Below are 18,980 nucleotides of genomic sequence, written 5' to 3'. Positions count from 1 at the left end.
AAATTTCGAACATCTCTGAAAAAAAAGCAATTTGATTTGACCCCTATTCTAATATCAGTCGAGATGACGTTTTATTCGAAATCAAATGACAATTGCATACAGTATTGACAAATCTCGCTTGTAAGTTGGTATCGGACGATATGGTAATCGACCCCGACTCTAGTTTGTCTTTGAATTAAAAAAAACTACGGATGCGTGACATGCGTGAAAAAAGTTTTTATTTGCCGCCATTTGACGTACAGTTTATCTTTTAATTAGTTTGTAAGTAAAAAATAATTTGTTTTGTTGTTTTTAAAGTAACTATAACAAAAGTTTCGTGTAAAATGTACGATAAAGATGTTTCGGAGACGCCATATCTCATATCCGCGAGTTCCGCCAGTGAGGAAAGTGCCCCAATGTCGGCTGTAATATGAGGTTAGTGAATATATCATAGAAAGTTTATAATATGTGTGTAGATAAAGCAGTGTATGTAACTGTACATAATTAGGCATTAAAACACTCGTGTGATACTATTATGAAACTCATTTCATTCGTTTCATAAACCCACACTCGTATTTTAATGCCTTTCATTATGTAGCAGTCACATAAACTACTATTATATGAAATAGTTTAGAAGTTATTTAAGAAAATAGGCAAAAAATTACCACCCCCCCCCCCCTTTACTCCGATACTACTGGGTCTAAAATTTTGAAAAAAATACACATAATCCGAAGGCCCGAAGCATCCCCCAGTAGCTTTTTGAATCGCACGGCCGAAGCCCGAAGTCCGAATTGCGAGAGGTTAGTGTTCAAACACAGAACAATTATAGTACAAGTATCTGAATGCGAAGGTTGAAGGCCCGGAGCCTCCGACATGTGCATGCTTCCTGCAAAGGAGATCGATTTTGTTCTATCTTTTGTTAAGCGATTGGGCCCGATACCTATAAAGATTACTGGAAAAACGTATAAGAAGTCTGCAATTAAGCGTGAGCCGGACTTAAGAATAAGAATTGCGGATAAGCTCTATCAGGGCCACAACCGCAATTGATTTACGTGAAACGTGGTGTGGACAGCTAGTGCGAAGGTCGAAGGCCGAGCTCTGCGTTGGGCTGAAGGCCTGAAGCATCCAAGAGAGGTGCGCCTCCACGCAAGGTCGAAGGATGAGCTTTAGGAGGTTAGTGCTCAAACAGAACAAATAATTGGTTTAAGTACGAGTAGCTAAATGAGAAGGCTGAACTGCCGTACTCTGATATACGTCTACCGCGAACACCGAAGTTCGCAAATTGCGGGGATTTCTCTTTTACTCCAATGAAACCGTAATTAGAGTGACAGAGTGAGATGCCAGCAATTTGCGAACTTCGAACAAAATTAAAGATAGCCAGCCGTGTGTGGAAAAATTGAATGAACAGTTGAATGTACTTATGAACTTCGCTTTGCTCGCTCGTTCGAAAATGTGTGCAGTACGGAACCCTTGGGACGCGAGTTCGACTCGCACTTGACCGGTTTTTTCTACTATGATCTTCTATTTATTATGGGTACTCAAATATACTGTCACTGCCTGTCATTCGGGGCCCCCCTGACGATGGGGGCCCTGGGTAGGGTGGTGTAGTGTGCCCGTGGCGAACAGATGTCGGGCTGATGACGCTTGGCTCGCTTACTTGCGAGTGTCTTAAACCAAGCGTCATCGTGGGTTTTGCGACCATCGAACACCAGTTTGCGCCACTTATCTGTCCTCGGCAAGCTCCTCCCATTTATGAACCGGGATGTTGAAGGAGTGCAGGAAATACATACATATGTATATAATTGTGTTTAGGTCTGTTAGAATTGTCTCGAAAGGTATTAAGTAGTTGCCTGGTGAAAGAAAATTATAGTCAGCGGTAAAAGCTTGTATCAAAAATGAAATTGTTGTTATGGTGGTTTTCCATCAGAAAAGGATCCTTATGTTGTATGTGCTTTAACCCTTTTCCAGGCATAGTACGATGTATCGACCACATACGCGCCACTAAAATTTCAACTTTAGCATTCCGATTTAAGATTCAAATTAGATTGCACTTTCGGGAAATTTGACAAATGAATCATCAAAGCACAAATGAATCAAATTGCAATATATTTGGATTTTTCGGGAAAACCTTGTAGATTGGTGCGGCCTGGAAGGAACGACCCTTCAGTATTGAAAAGCCACATTGACAATAAACTTCTTTGTTCCCAGCGTTGGGCCCACTCCTGCCCCAAATGAATGTGTTCGGGCGTCAACTTGGCATATCCCCTGGCGCCATGGGGCTCGTGACGTCAGTGCTGCCCCTGCTGTGGGCCGCCGCCAAGCCGCTCTTCGGCTACGTCGTCGACTTCTGGCCGGTACTTATATACCCTGATCGCTAAATACGTCAACTACTATACTAGTATAAATACTAATATTATAAACGTGAAAGTAATCCGTTGGTCACGATCACATGATCACACGATGACACGATCAAATGATGATGACGAAGAGCCCTTGCAATAAAAAATTCGATTGACCAAAATCTCTTCAATATTTCTTCTCTTTTACAGACTCATAGAAAACTAGTCTTCATGCTTCTAATCGCGACGATGACGGGCTCCTACTGTTGTCTCTGGTTCCTCCCTATGCCGGAACCGCCGCCACAGATAACAGAAAACGTTTACACGCTCAACGACACTGTCTACTTAAAAAAAGTTGACTATACTACCAAATACGAACTCTTATTGCAAAAATTCAGCTGTCAGTGGACGTGTTCTAATGAGACTTTTGACGTTTATCTGTCAAACTCGACTTACGTTAATACAGTGTTTGTGGATATTCATGTGGGGAATCGATCTTGCTCGCTCTTTAATATGGAGTTTAATGATGAGAGAGAGGGAGACGTCATATGTGTGCCAAAGACGGATTGTAATCTTATATGCTTGGATAAAGATTTGAATGGCACAGAGCTTAATGTTACGAATGGGACGAATTTGGAAAATTCTGTGTCTATGGATGCCACAGATAATTTATATATGACATCTGTTTTCTGGGCGTTCGTGGTATTAATGTGTGTTGGTACTGTGGCGTTCAATGTTGCCAACTGCATTGGGGATGCCGTTTGCTTCGATGTGCTAGGTAAGTTTAAACCTTATTTTGTTTTGTATTAGATTCATGTTACGGTCGATTTTTGTGTGAAAACGAAACAGAAAAAAATTATCGAACCACAGAACCTGCTCACAAAATGTCTCGAGAATCGGTTGACAAATACGACCTGTGGCCTATTTTATAAAGCTACAAGTTACAATTTACAAGCGGAAGTCTCTTTCTAACCCTATGTGTTAGAACGAGACTTCCGCTTGTAAATTGTAACTTGTAGTTTTATAAAATAGGCCACTGCAGAGAACATCCGGGCATACGAAAGTTTCGCTAACTCTGTCAATAAACTTTCTAGGATAGCAGGCGTGGCTCACTCCGCGATTTTGTCGCTTTGCAACAGGTAGCTAAAAGTACATCCGTTCCACACCAATTTTGGTGGCTGTGACAATAGGTATAACAATATGTAAGATGTGTGTGATGTGATGTATGTATGTGTGTATTATGTATGTAACATAATAAACGTATGTTTTTCAGTTGTTTGCAATAGTTCCTAATTCTCTTACTTTTCTTCTTGCACCATTTTTATTAAATCTCTGTTTACTTGTTTAGCCCTATGGTTGACTGGTAGAGAATGCCTTTAGGCATTAAGTTCGCCATTTGTACATTTTATTTGTATTTTGTGCAGTAAAGTTTAAATAAATAAATAAACAATAATAAAATGCTGATATTTTTTTCTCAAGGCACAGATCGCGCCTCAAAATACGGCGCCCAACGCGCCTGGGGTACCGCCGGTTACGGCCTCACAGCGCTCTTGGGCGGGGCCCTGATAGACCTCACCTCCGGAGCTTATAAGGACTTCACACCGGCCTTCGTTATAGCCCTAGCGGCTACCGCTGTGGATTTATACAGTTGCAGAGCGCTAAATGTGAGTAACATTTTATTAAAGTGACCTCTAGCGACGAGTAGAGGAATCACGAAATGTACTTAACGGTGACAGGCGTGGCTCACTCCGCGATTTCGTCGCTTTGCAACAGGTAGCTACAAGTACATCCGTCCCACACCAATTTTGGTGGCTAGCCATAAGCCGCGCGTGGCGCTGTCGCCACCTAGCGGTCATATCTGTCTTAATCGTAACAGACGCGTTTTGTTAGAGAGTGAATCTTCTGTACCTAGTACTATTATTTATTCTGTGGCGGTGAGTACAGACGTGCAGAGAAAGACTTCAGAGTTATCTCTATGATACGTAAGAAATTTGTAAAACTACTTATAGTGCCATCTATTGATAGGTGGTATTTCTAGTTTATTTTATTTTAAAGTAAAGTAATAGTTATTTGTATAAAACAGGTAATACAAGTCTTAAGTAAAAATATGTGATTATGATTACAGAGCTCTGTGTTTTGTCTATTGGCGTACAAATGTTATAAAACTTAAAAACGATGCTTACTCTATGGTATTAATAAATTCTTACAAATAAAACGAAACAATGAGGATTTCCGCGATCGAGTTTTTCACCAGATGGCAGCACCGTGACGAGAGGTCTTTTTGACAGCTGCTGTCAAAATCTACCATTCATTCTTTTAAAATTATGGCTTCAGCCCATTGGGGCTATTTCGCCAGTGTCAAGGTCGTAGTAGCAGGGTAAAACGATTGAAATTGTACGGTTAGTACAAGACAGTGTACGGTGATTTAGCTCTTGTAAAGCGATAGCGGGCTTTACAAGAAACACGTGGACAACCGGCCGTCGACTCCAAAATGATGGTTAAACGTGCTTCAAGATAAATTCTCCATTCACTGCACACTACCACATTAGTTTACTGTATAATAGGCTATCGATATTACACTTTAAACAATATTAATGAGCAAAAAAAGAATCAATTAATCTCGCCGCGTGCCATCAAGATGGCGCTCGAACCGGAAGTCCAAAATCTACCAATAAAAAAACATGGTTAAACATGATTGGTGGATTATGATTTTATGACAGCTAGACCTCTCGCCACGGTGCTGTCATCTAGTGAAAAACTCGATTGCGGAAACCCTCATTAACATTTAAGATATTTTCCACACATACTTCGGCCTACCACCGGCTGCTATACATTACGTGTGCTAGAAATACAAATATAACACTAGACATTCTTTATTTTTCTAGCTACCCTCACTATCCAGTCCGGACGACTCCGGCAAAGCGTTACGCGATGTCCTGCGCATCCCGCGTGTTCTCGCCCATACAACCATTTCCAGTCGCCGTTACGACGCGGTGTTGACACATCTTGTGTCGACACCGTCTGTTTCGGTCACAATTCCAGTCGCAGAGTCGTCGCCGTGTCGACACAGTTACCAGAAATGGGGAAGGGTCGACACATGACACAAAGTGACATAAAGTGTGGTCGCCGTGTGCACACATTGTTTCGGGTTTGCGACTACTTTATGCCAAAATCATTCGTTCATTCGTTCATTTTGTTCCTGTCAAATGGAAACTGTCAGATGGAAAAATACTTAAATAAAAATAAGTGACATTAATACGCCATCTCTTAAACGGATTACAAGACGTAATTATATATTGTTTGCATTTATATTACAATATGACTTAAATTATTATGGGAAATTAAACTGCTCGAGTGATTTGATAAACTAAGTGTAATATAATCAACGCGCCACCACATTGTTGTAGTTTAGCCGGAAATGAAATTGTTTACTTCTCAGTGCCTGTGTTCATAACTATATTATTTGAAGCATTTTTAGTACTTCGATGCGTATACTTTACTTAAATAACAGAAATAACGCTTTACATACTACCAAACTTGTTAATTATGATGTATAAATATGGTTTAAGGCTGAGAAATATTGCAGTCACAAAGTAGTTACAATGTTTCGACTTTGTGTCGACTCTGTGTTGACACATGACACGCGCTGTCAAAAGTAATAACAAAGTTACTGGATTTGCAAAATGGCTCCTTGTGTTGATTTGTTTTCAGATATTCTCAAAGTGTAAAAATGCCGTGGTCAGAGATGGGCATTAATCGATTAACTGTTTATTCGACTAATTAATGGAATAAAAAAAGTTAATTCTCAAATTTTAATCGCGATTAGTTTAGTCGACCTAACATAGATTGAAATTGAATTAATCTGAATATTAATCGAATAAATTATCGATTAAATCTCGATTGAAAGTTGACAGGGGGCCATTTTTGTACGTAAAAATAATAGAAATGTCTTGCATGCAGATGGTAGCAAAACACTTTGTCATAAAAGTCGAGATGGGTGTCGATATATAGGTTTTAGGGAGTGCCGATTTCGAAAATAATGATCATTTTGGAATCCGAAATGGCGGCCATGCACTGTGTCATAAAAGTCGTCATGGATGTCGTTTTATACGTTTTAGGGGGCCCCAATTTTGAAAATGATGACCATTTTGGAATCCAAAATGGCGGCCATGCACTATGTCATAAAAGTCGTCATGGGTGTCGTTTTATAGGTTTTGGGGGGCGCAGATTTAGAAAATGATAACCATTTTGGATTCCAAAATGGCGGCCATGCACTATGTCATAAAAGTCGTCATGGGTGTCGTTTTATAGGTTTTAGAGGGCGCAGATTTCGAAAATGATGACCATTTTGGATTCCAAGATGGCGGCCATGCACTATGTCATAAAAGTCGTCATGTATGTCGTTTTATAGGTTTTAGGGGGCCCCGCTTTTGAAAATGATGACCATTTTGGAATCCAAAATGGCGGCCATGCACTATGTCATAAAAGTCGTCATGGGTGTCGTTTTATAGGTTTTGGGGGGCGCAGATTTAGAAAATGATAACCATTTTGGATTCCAAAATGGCGGCCATGCACTATGTCATAAAAGTCGTCATGGGTGTCGTTTTATAGGTTTTGGGGGGCGCAGATTTAGAAAATGATAACCATTTTGGATTCCAAAATGGCGGCCATGCACTATGTCATAAAAGTCGTCATGGGTGTCGTTTTATAGGTTTTAGAGGACGCAGATTTCGAAAATGATGACCATTTTGGATTCCAAGATGGCGGCCATGCACTATGTCATAAAAGTCGTCATGTATGTCGTTTTATAGGTTTTAGGGGGCCCCGCTTTCGAAAATGATGACTATTTTGGATTCCAAGATGGCGGCCATGCACTATGTCATAAAAGTCGTCATGGATGTCGTTTTATAGGTTTCTGGGGGCGCAGATTTCGAAAATGATGACTATTTTGGATTCCACTTTTATGACAAAATACGTAGCCGCCATCTTGGATTATAAAATGATCATCGTTTTCGAATTCTGCACTCCCTAAAACCTATAAATCGACATCCGTGACGACGCAAGTTATCTTTATTTTCAGATCTAACAAATTGCTACAGAATACAAAGGACAAAAAAGAAGCGAGGAGGTAATGAAACAAGCAAAAATACAGATGATTCCTCGACGCAATTGGGTGATTCTTAAATTGTGTCCAGATTTTTTTTGTCATAAAAGTTTATATTTTTCACATATTACTCTCACAAGTTCCGTGACATTTCGACCTTGTAATTTTTTAAGTAAATGTTTTTGTTTATCTATGAGGATCTCACTAGAATAGTATAATCAAGGTATGTTTATATTTGATGAATGAAATAGTAACGCAAAAAAAAATATATTTGTGTCTTATATTCCTGCCGAAGACTTTTATTTTACCTTTTCCTTCTACACAAGTTTGGCCAAGTAATAAGAATTTAGGGCTCTCAATTTTATTTTGACTTCTACAACAGTAAAGCTACGAGGCCATGTTTGGTATCGTTTTCGTATAAATTTGCAGTACCAAATTTAGTTAAGGTATTGACACCATTCCGAAGTAAAAACATATAAACTTATTAAAATACTTTCTTTTAAACTCCTCTTCACGCTTAAACTGCTGAACAGTTTTAATTTAAATTTGGTACACATATATTTTGAGTCCCGAGACAGGATATAATAAGTTACCTCAAAAATCATCCTTTAAAGGTGTGAAATGAGGTGTAGGGGGGAATTCAGAATTGACTTCTTGAAGAATACTGTTTAAGTTTAGGTTTGAAGTCATGTTTTTTCATCATTTTTAGGGTTCCGTACCCAAAGGGTAAAACGGGACCCTATTACTAAGACTTCGCTGTCCGTCCGTCCGTCCGTCCGTCCGTCCGTCCGTCCGTCCGTCCGTCCGTCTGTCACCAGGCTGTATCTCACGAACCGTGATAGCTAGACAGTTGAAATTTTCACAGATGATGTATTTCCGTTGCCGCTATAACAACAAATACTAAAAACAGAATAAAATAAAGATTTAAATGGGGCTCCCATACAACAAACGTGATTTTTGACCAAAGTTAAGCAACGTCGGGAGTGGTCAGTACTTGGATGGGTGACCGTTTTTTTTTGCTTTTTTTTTTGTTTTTTTTTTTGCATTACGGTACGGAACCCTTCGTGCGCGAGTCCGACTCGCACTTGCCCGGTTTTTAACTAAATCAAAGATGTAGACCATCCCAAATTTCATATAAATAGGTTCAGCGGTTATTGATTTCCCGTACAAATTTCCACGCCACTTTTCACACCTTCAAAAGATGATTTTGGTTATAAGATCTATCCTATGTCCTGTTCCGGGACGCAAACTATTTCTATACCAAATTTCAACGAAATCGGTTCAGCGGTTAAGCGTCAAGAAGAGTTTCAAAAAAACCGGCCAAGTGCGAGTCGGACTCGCGTATTAAGGGTTCCGTACATTAAGTCCGACTCGCGCTTGACTGCACATTTCTAATAGGTTTTCCTGTCATCTATATGTAAAGAACTATTTTGTGTATTCAGACGGACATACATACAGACGCACGAGTGATCCTATAAGGGTTCCGTTTTTTCCTTTTGAGGTACGGAACCCTAAAAAGATTTATTTTTATTTTGTGGAATGGTGTCAATGTGATATCTTAAATGGATTCAGCACCCCAGATTTATACGAAAACGATACCAAACACGGCCTAGCACCTTCACTGATATAGATATATCAAGATAAAATTGAGAGCCCTAAATAAACTTTCAAGAGCGGATATCTCAAAAACTATTCAACATATCGAAAAAATTGACTGAATAAACTTGTAACAAATTAAATAAACTTTCATTTTGTGAGCCATGAGCCAAGTGGCCATGTCGCTGAGATGCATAGTTTCCGAGATATAATCGAAAAACGGGAAAATGGGCCCTTCAAAGCCCCCTCTCTCCCCCCCCCCGCTCAAGGGCTACGGCCGGGGACTTTTGATATGTTCACCTCCTAACTTGTCAAACCGAGTTACGGAGTCAAAAATTGTGTTCCGAGCATTTCCCTCTACAACTTTTGGAGCATTCGTTGCCTGACCTAAGTAGCTTATTGAATTTCTTTAAAAACTTTTCTGTAAAAGGTTGACGGGTGTTGGGTGTTTATATGGTTTCGGTCGATTATTATCATTTGCATTGCCCATGATGACTTACTAGAATTACGAGCACACGAGACACTAATAGTAGTTTGACAAACCTTGGTTTTCAAGAGGTATTTTATATTGACATTTGCTGTCACAAATTTGCTGTCAGATTTAGTCGCAAACCGCACGCAAAGTGCACACAAATGTGTCGACACCTTGTTACGGAAAAGTGTAGACACGGCGACGACACTTTGTTTCGAAACAATTCTAGACACATTGTGTGGACTCTGTTACGACACATCTGACATTTAGTTACCACTTTGTGATTCTGCGACTGGAATGGTTATATGGGCGTCTTCATACTGTTCGCTGTCGTGGCCGGGACTTTCGACAGTTTCATCATTTACTACATGTTCTGGTGAGTTGGGCCAAAGGCTTCATCATAAGGATTATTTTTTGCTAAATAACATAGTGTCAGAAATAAAAGCAAGACGATGAATTTTAACATTTTTAATTCAAAATTAATAAATTTAATTTATCAAATGTTCAAAATTCTGTTGAATATACAAAGTTATTCAATTTTAAAATTCATGGCCTTCCTTTTATTTCTGACACTATGTTATTTAACAAAAAATAAGTCTTTCGATCGGTATGATAAAGCTACAGGGTATTTTTTTTCTCGTGTAGCGGGTTCGATTCCCGGTTCAACCATGTAATTATTTAAAATCTATGAATGCAGTTTAAATTGTTTTTTTTTTTATTAAAACAATGTCTTCTTTCAGTAAAATGTTCCATCTACAATATTCAAGGTACTTTCCCTCCATGTGGCATAGCCGTGGGGCGCCCTGTATATATAACTGCATACTTTTAGTGCGGCATAGTGGAAGATTTTATATTTTGGTTATAGGTTCCTAGAAGAGCTGGCGGAGGAGACCGGCTCGATGGCGAAGATTAAGCTCATAGAGGGCGTCGTGGTCGCCGGGCAGAGCTTCATAGGAGAGCTGTTGTTCTTCTACTTCTCTGGTATGGGTATAGTAGAGATGCACCGGATATTCGGTTACTATCCGGTATCCGGCCGGATTGGTTATAGGTTCCTTGAAGAGCTGGCGGAGGAGACAGGCTCGATGGCGAAGATTAAGCTCATAGAGGGCGTCGTGGTCGCCGGGCAGAGCTTCATAGGAGAGCTGTTGTTCTTCTACTTCTCTGGTATGGGTATAGTAGAGATGCACCGGATATTCGGTTACTATCCGGTATCCGGCCGGATTGGTTATAGGTTCCTTGAAGAGCTGGCGGAGGAGACAGGCTCCATGGCGAAGATTAAGCTCATAGAGGGCGTCGTGGTCGCCGGGCAGAGCTTCATAGGAGAGCTGTTGTTCTTCTACTTCTCTGGTATGGGTATAGTAGAGATGCACCGGATATTCGGTTACTATCCGGTATCCGGCCGGATTGGGTATAGGTTCCTTGAAGAGCTGGCGGAGGAGACAGGCTCGATGGCGAAGATTAAGCTCATAGAGGGCGTCGTGGTCGCCGGGCAGAGCTTCATAGGAGAGCTGTTGTTCTTCTACTTCTCTGGTATGGGTATAGTAGAGATGCACCGGATATTCGGTTACTATCCGGTATCCGGCCGGATTGGTTATAGGTTCCTTGAAGAGCTGGCGGAGGAGACAGGCTCCATGGCGAAGATTAAGCTCATAGAGGGCGTGGTGGTCGCCGGGCAGAGCTTCATAGGAGAGCTGTTGTTCTTATACTTCTCTGGTATGCGTTTAGTAGAGATGCACCGGATATTCGGTTACTATCGGGTATCCGGCCGGCTGTTAAAATACCGGCCGGATACCCGATAGTGACATACTATCCGGCAGAACGGATAGTGACCTCTACTATCCGGCCGGATACCGGATGGTAACTTGACTTGATTTCGGAGTAAATAAATTGGATTTAGTAAACAGTCACGGTCATAATCGTACTCGTTTCTTATTGTATAACAATTTAAACATTCCACTCACTTGCACGCGCACTCATTTCGTAGCTAGAAATGAGTTCGCGCGAACGTTCACTATCAAACAGGTCAAAACCTGCACGATGCGCACCTGAAAAACCGAAATGTAGGTATAGTTCCGCCGGTCACGGTGAACATCCGGTATCCGGCCAAACAACTATCCGTTGCATCTCTAGCGTATAGTATAAAAACATGTATACGAAATTTGATGTACAAAATATTTATACAAAATTTCGTTGTCTGCCTCTCTATTGCTCTTGTAAATTCGAGTGATAGAAGGGTGAATTAAATTTAGATTTTCGATGTTCACGATAATCCCTCTGGAAAAAACCCTTTATTAGGAATCCTAGTTTTCTTTTACATTAATACCCATATCTATACTTAAGATTTTAATAAAGATATCGTTCAAGAAATATTGGAAACGCGAAGATTCTTCATAAATAGCTAAATATAAATGTAGTTACTCGCATAATCGCATACACTACATCAGGTATTTTTAGTCCTATCTAATAATGAGGCAAATAAAATTGCATACCGTTTTATTAGGCAGGCGTCCGGTTTTTTACCCCATAGCTCAGTACTTAGTCCATCGCTTTCACCCAATATCCTAGTTCATTTTAGATACCATCAACTCTCAATAGCCCTGGCGGGTGCTGCCTCTGCGTGCGTCCCATGACACGGGTAAGGGCAGCATCCGCTCGGTGTACCCCTTACATTTCATTAAAGTGTCAAAAGGGCCTCTACGTGTTGGCTTCGGCTCCGCGCACGCCTCCCAAAGGTCCGGAACACCATTGTTCCGTGATGGGAAAGGCAAATAACATGTTTATATTTTGACGTTTCGAAAGAAAAGTACCTACTAAGAAATACTTTGACCAATTAGCGTTAGACCAAGATAAGTCTGCAACGATTTTAATAGCACACGCAGTGCAAGTGTTATTTTAAAAGTCAAACTTCTATGAAATTATGACGTATAAATAACACTTGGAATAAATTTAAAATAGGAAAAATTACTGTCTTGTGGATCGATACTCCAGCGCTCTGCCACCTGAGCTACCAAGACCTCATCCATAGCCAGCAAATCTTTCCACCATATTATGGGTCAAATTAAAATAACACTTGCACTGCGTGTGCTATCATAATCGTTGCAGACTTCTCTTGGTCTAACTCTATTAAATTTGCAGGTAAAATAATAAAACGGTGGGGCTACGGCGCCACACTAACGCTGTCTCTGTTCTGCTACGCGCTGCGTCTCGCTCTGATCTCATTCATTCAGCACCCGTGGCATCTCGTTTTTATCGAGGTTCGTATTTATACATACAACTTTACATAAGTTAAATTATGTTTTATCCCTTTCTTACAAATACATAAATCGAAATGATAGATAAAGACAAACGATCATACCTATATTCTGTATCTATCTTTAGGTATTTAAATAAAAGTAAACAAACAACTTGTACATTTTCGGGTAGTTATAACATTTATTGGTTAACCGACCAAATACAAAACCGCCTGGATCACTCACTGAACGACCCTAAATTATTTGATCATGTAATGTTTTCATCTACCCTCAACTGGCTTAAGGAGCCATTTGAGGGTAGATTTCGTTTACTTTTTTTTATTCCTAAAGATACAGACGTCGTCTGTAATTATTTAGTAATCATTTGCGCCTATTAATGCAATAACCTGTTTCTTCCAGTCAATAATGCAGGGCCCTACATACGCGCTATGCTACTCGTGTATAGTGGGGTATGCGGCCTGCGTAGCCCCCGAAGGTTACTCGGCCACGGTCCAAGGCGTTGTGGCTGGCATGGACGATGGAGTCGGTACGTATTCTCTGTCAGTCGCTCAAAGGTTAACTGGAAAAGATTTCTTAACACATTCGGGGCCAAGAATCCGACTGTCGGGTACTGTTCGTAGCGACTACGCGCTCCATACGGCGAATCCGTGGCTACGCGCTACTAGCGTAACCCATAGCACTTAGTGGCATTGAATGTATCTTTTCCTTTACTCATTTATTAACAGATATATTATATGTATATCTAGCCAGTAAATAAGCCTCAGAGCACATATTTGTCGACTTCGGCTTTGTCCCGCGCGACAATTTCATGTGATTTGAGACATTTCTTATGGCTGCTATTTAACTGATCACCAGATTTAGTAAAATTTAATACCAAAAAAATCTATTTTACCACCCTAAAATAATAAATGATCACCAAAATTATAACACCATTTTAATGTGAAATGATTACCAATTTTATTACATTTTATTATCCTATTAAAGGAAATTACATCAAAGTAATCATTATTAACCCAAAAATAGTAAATGATTACCAAATTTCAAATCCCATTTTAATGTGAAATGATAACCAAATTTTTACATCTTGCTATCCTATTAAAGAAAATGACACCAAAATAATCATTGTAAACCCAAAAATACTAAATGACCACCAAAATTAGAACTCCATTTTAATGTAAAATTATAACCAAATTTTTAAATCTTGCTATCCTATTAAAGCAAATTACTCCAAAATAATCATTGTAAACCCAAAAATAGTAAATGACCACCAAAATTGTAACGACATTTTAATTAAAAATGTGCAAATATTTAATATATCGTTATCCTATAAAATTAATTAATCCACTTCGCCACCTTTTTCTAGTAGCATTTCTTTTCTGTAAGGGTCGCAGTTCAAACCTAACCTAACCCACTTTTCTAGTAGCATTTCTTTTCTGTAAGGGTCGCAGTTCAAACCTAACCTAACCCACTTTTCTAATAGAATTTCTTTTCTGTATTGGTCGCAGTTCAAACCTAACCTAACCCACTTTTCTAGTAGCATTTCTTTTCTGTAAGGGTCGCAGTTCAAACCTAACCTAACCCACTTTTCTAGTAGCATTTTTTTCTGTAAGGGTCACAGTTCAAACCTAACCTAACCCACATTTCTAGTAGCATTTCTTTTCTGTAAGGGTCACAGTTCAAACCTAACCTAACCCACTTTTCTAGTAGCATTTCGTTACTGTAAGGGTCGCAGTTCAAACCTAACCTAACCCACTTTTCTGATAGCAGTTTGGTTCTGTAAGGGTCGCAGTTCAAACCTAACCTAACCCACTTTTCTAGTAGCCTTTCGTTTCTGTAAGGTTCGCAGTTCAAACCTAACCTACCCTACTTTTCTAGTAGCATTTCGTTTGTGTGAGGGACGCAGTTCCAACCTAACCTAACCCACTTTTCTAGTAGCATTTCGTTTCTGAAAGGGTCGCAGTTCAAAACCTAACCCACTTTTATAGTAGCATTTCGTTTCTGTAAAGGTCGCAGTTCAAACCTAACCTAACCTACTTTTCTAGTACCATTTCGTTGCTGTAAGGGTCGCAGTGCTAACCTAACTAAACCCACTTTTCTGATAGCATAACGAAATGCTACTAGAAAAGTAGGTTAGGTTAGGTAGGTATGCGGTGCGGGGTACGGGGTTTGAGCGGGAGGGGCTAGTAATTTTGGAATCTGTTTACTTTATTTGGTAATATGTATACATTTTTTGGTAATCATAGTGGTTTATTTAGGTGAAAATATCGCATTAATTTGGTCTTCAAGATTTGGTGATCATTAATGATTTTTGGTGATCATTCAATATATTTGGTATTTGAATACAATTTGAAGTGCAGTCGTAATTAAAATGGTGGTACTTTTGTATTTTTAGGCCTTATTTTTTTGGTGTTCAGTATTTTTTTTTGGTACGAGTAAGCATGATTTTTTTATTTAGGGTACCTAAGTATATTTTGGTGGTCATTATATTTGTAGCCATTTCTTATTTTAGGTACATTATACAGGGTGGCCAAAAAATAAGTGCATTCCCGTTGCCAGGGAGGTTTTGGGATTATACTGAGCAACTTTTGCTATAGGACCAACCCCGAAATCGCGAAAAAAAATTACCCTCCCATAGAAAATAGGCCAGCCAAAATGTATGAAACAGTAAAATTTTTTCTCGCGATTTCGGGGTTGGTCCCATAGTAATAGTTGCTCAGTATAATCCCAAAACCTCCCTGGCAACGGGAATGCACTCATTGTGGCCATCATGTATAGCAAATTTCATCGTAATCCTTAGAGCCGTTTCCGAGATCCCCGAAATATATAAATAAATATACAAGAATTGCTCGTTTAACCTTGTGCCTACATTTGTCCTACGCAAAGGACATAGAACACCTCTACGTATGCGACATATAGTTTAACTTAAAAATACGAGTAGGTAGGAGGTTAAAGGTATAAGATTAACCAACCGCCCTGGATACCTATATGATAAACTAATACTAACGAAATCGATTTGCCAAACTAACAAGTGTACGTATCCAGGTTTCGCGCTGGGCTCGCTGGTGGGCGGGCAGCTGTACGCGCGGGCGGGCGGGCGCGGCGCCTTCCGCGTGCTGGCGGCCGGCGCCGCCCTCGCCGCCGCCGCGCATCTCTGCATGCACCGCCTCGTCACCAGACACCAAGGTATCAGTTTTGGGTGGATCAACTATTTCTTGTCCCGTCAGCCAGGGGACAATACATCATTGGCCACATCATCTGTTATAGATGCTTATTGCATTGCTTGTGGGTTTATGGGGTCCCGTTGATGGCTATAAAGTCCTACAGCAGCGCGGCATTTCTTGCCACATCGATCGCACACAAAACGCGAGTCCGCAGGAGGTAGTAGAGCACGACGAAGACTTTTCCTCTTATGGTTCCCCAGCCAATCATCGTCATGCTTTGATGTTCCAACTGTAATGTCATGTCATGACGCCACTCCGGTCTCATTTTGGCGCGTTTCTCCTAGCCCTCGGGCCGAATGCCAAAACTGTCCATGTCACGCTTACAGAAGACCTTAATCCGTAGAGTGGGGCGCCCAACAGATCTTTTTACGTCCTCTATCTACATTACTTGGCGTGACTTACGTCCACTGGCGCCCTTATTGGAGGAATTATGTTTCTAATAAACCAATTAATTTATATATCAATCAGTATATTACCATAGAGTAATATAGTAAGACAAGAGTGCTTACTCCATACATCAGTTTTGGTACCAAAAATATTAGTATTTTCATAGTCGACATCTAGCATCGAGTAGCGGAATTATCAGTACTTTAAGTAGCAGTAGTAATACTGTCAAGTGACAATAGATGTAGCACCGACCGGAAACTCTAATCTCAACAACATAAGACTTTCCGGTCGGTGCTACATCTATTGTCACTTGACAGTACTACTACTACTTAAAGTACTGATAATTCCGCTACTCGATGCTAGATGTCGACTATGAAAATACTAATATTTTTGGTACCAAAACTGATGCATGGAGTGAGCACTCTTGTCTTACTATATTTCTCTATGATATTACTGGGGTCCCTTTGTTTCCCATAAAGTTTTAAATTATAATGTATTGTTTGTCATATTATCGTTAGTCATAAAACTGAAACCGTTAAGTTTTCAGGATTTTCGTAAGGTTCTTCTATAGATAGGTTAGGTTAGGTTTGTTTTATGGCAATCCTGAAAAGTTACGCATTTCTGAGAAAAACCAATTATGACTAACGAAAATTCGGACAAACAATACATTATGACTTAAAACTATTTGGGAAACAATAGAGACCCGATATTACTATGGTTGTCCTACTGATTCCCCTACTTTTGGTGTTTGTCACATAGTTTTATTTTGCTTATTATCTGCTTTATCACCTAAAATGTAAAATATGGCCACTATTTTTCGTTCTGTTGACTTACTCTATCTTTACGTATTTAAATATAATCTACCCTCAAATGGCTCCTGAAACCTCCTGAGGGTAGATGAAAACATTACACGATCAAATAATGTAGGTTAAAGTCAGGTCGTTCAGTGACTGATCCAGGGGGTTTTGTATTTGGTTGGTTAACCAATAAATGTTATAACTACCCGAAAATTTACAAATTGTTTGTTTACTTTTATTTAAATACCTAAAGATACAGAGTATAATAATAAACATTAAATGTAATTACTGTATTGTCAACATTTCTTTACAGAACAAAAAGCGGAACAATCCACTCCAGAAGGCGAGAAGATGTTAGAAGTTGACAGCAGCGCCATCTATCGAGCGACGGTCGTACCGCTCGAGAAAAACGAAAATAGATAACGAGATTACGAGTTTACGCTACTCGACGTCAGATGGCACTACTTGTACACAGATATACATCTAAATAGACGCCGCGTGTGCAACGACTCCTTTAAAAAATCAAGAGATTAATGTCAAACGGTCGTATTTTAGACACAGTCATTGACGTGGTAATTATAAAACGTCCGTTTGTGTCAAAAAGTGACGTTCGCACGCTTTGTTATGTCGCTGACAACCGTATCTATCATACGTAGAGCTAGACCAAGAAAAGTCTGGAGCGATTTTGACAGCCCTCGCAGTGCCAGTGTTATTTTAAACGTCAAACTTCTATGAAATTATGACGTATAAATAACACTTGCACTGCGTGGGCTATCAAAATCGCTGCAGACTTTTCCTGGTCTAACTATATATCGGTTCTAAACCGAATTTAATCAAAATAGGAACAATCATAAATATTTGAAGGATGGTTTATAAACTTCATTCAATCTTCGCAAAATATGAGAAATTAGGTGCCCCAGAACGATAATACTGGCCTCACAAATTGGTATTCTTGCGTCCGCACCTCATTTTATTATCGGTAATATCGGTCATTATCGGCGGTTGAATTCGGCGAGCCAAATTGGTATTTGCGTCCGCATCTCGTGATTCGATCGGACAATTGAATTAGATTGGCGAAAAATTTACTAATCTGGATACGCCTGTAAGGGTGGTATTTCCACCTGTCCAAAGAGTATTTGCGTCTCACATTTTGCCTTATAAGAGTGTGAGACGCAATGTACATTGGACAAAGATATTGTATAAGTAAGCTATGTTGACCATAACCGCTGACCATAACCGCTGTGCTGAAACTTGTTGTCTATAAAAAAGCGTGCGTAGATTGGAGTGATGCGTCTACTTAGTTATATGTCTGTGATTCTTAAAGAAATATCGGATTTAATACGTATTATAATTATTCACCGAATTTGCTATTTATTGTTTGTAAAGCGAATACCATAATTAAGATATTTATACTTTAAGATTTACTTATAAAATCTTACTGGATTAATACCAAGACTTAATAGTTGTTTATACTTTTTTAAATATTTATAAGGACGAGAAGTTTTAGTTGTGTATGTATTTGTAGTTATTTTTTACATTAACTTTAACGTCTTTAAAGAACAAATGTTTAGAATACCTGCCTACTGTTAATTTATTTTTACTGATTTAGTTGTGTACTATTATACTCTGTTTCTTTAGGTATTTAAATAAAAGTAAACAAACAATTTGTACATTTTCGGGTAGTTATAACATTTATTGGTTAACCAACCAAATACAAAACCGTCTGGATCAGACACTGAACGACCTGACATTAACCTACATTATTTGATCGTGTAATGTTTTCATCTACCCTCAACTGGCTTAAGGAGCCATTTGAGGGTAGATTTTGTTTACT

At 39.5% G+C, this 18,980-nt stretch overlaps 1 protein-coding gene across 1 annotated transcript; it reads left to right on the top strand.

Moving 5' to 3' along the window:
• Positions 1-2,171: 2,171 nt before the first annotated feature.
• Positions 2,172-17,861, top strand: LOC134803545 (uncharacterized; the record flags this gene model as incomplete). Its single annotated transcript, XM_063776344.1, has 10 exons — positions 2,172-2,333; positions 2,529-3,096; positions 3,798-3,982; positions 5,204-5,274; positions 9,801-9,866; positions 10,356-10,471; positions 12,626-12,744; positions 13,141-13,267; positions 15,784-15,924; positions 17,460-17,861. Coding segments are annotated over 10 exons (1,665 nt in total), but the record flags the coding sequence as incomplete, so codon positions are not given.
• Positions 17,862-18,980: the final 1,119 nt, after the last annotated feature.

The sequence above is a fragment of the Cydia splendana genome, chromosome 26 (assembly GCF_910591565.1).
Source record: "Cydia splendana chromosome 26, ilCydSple1.2, whole genome shotgun sequence".
In the NCBI taxonomy this organism is placed as follows: Eukaryota; Metazoa; Arthropoda; class Insecta; order Lepidoptera; family Tortricidae; genus Cydia; species Cydia splendana.
This window is presented reverse-complemented; position numbering and strand designations above follow the sequence as displayed.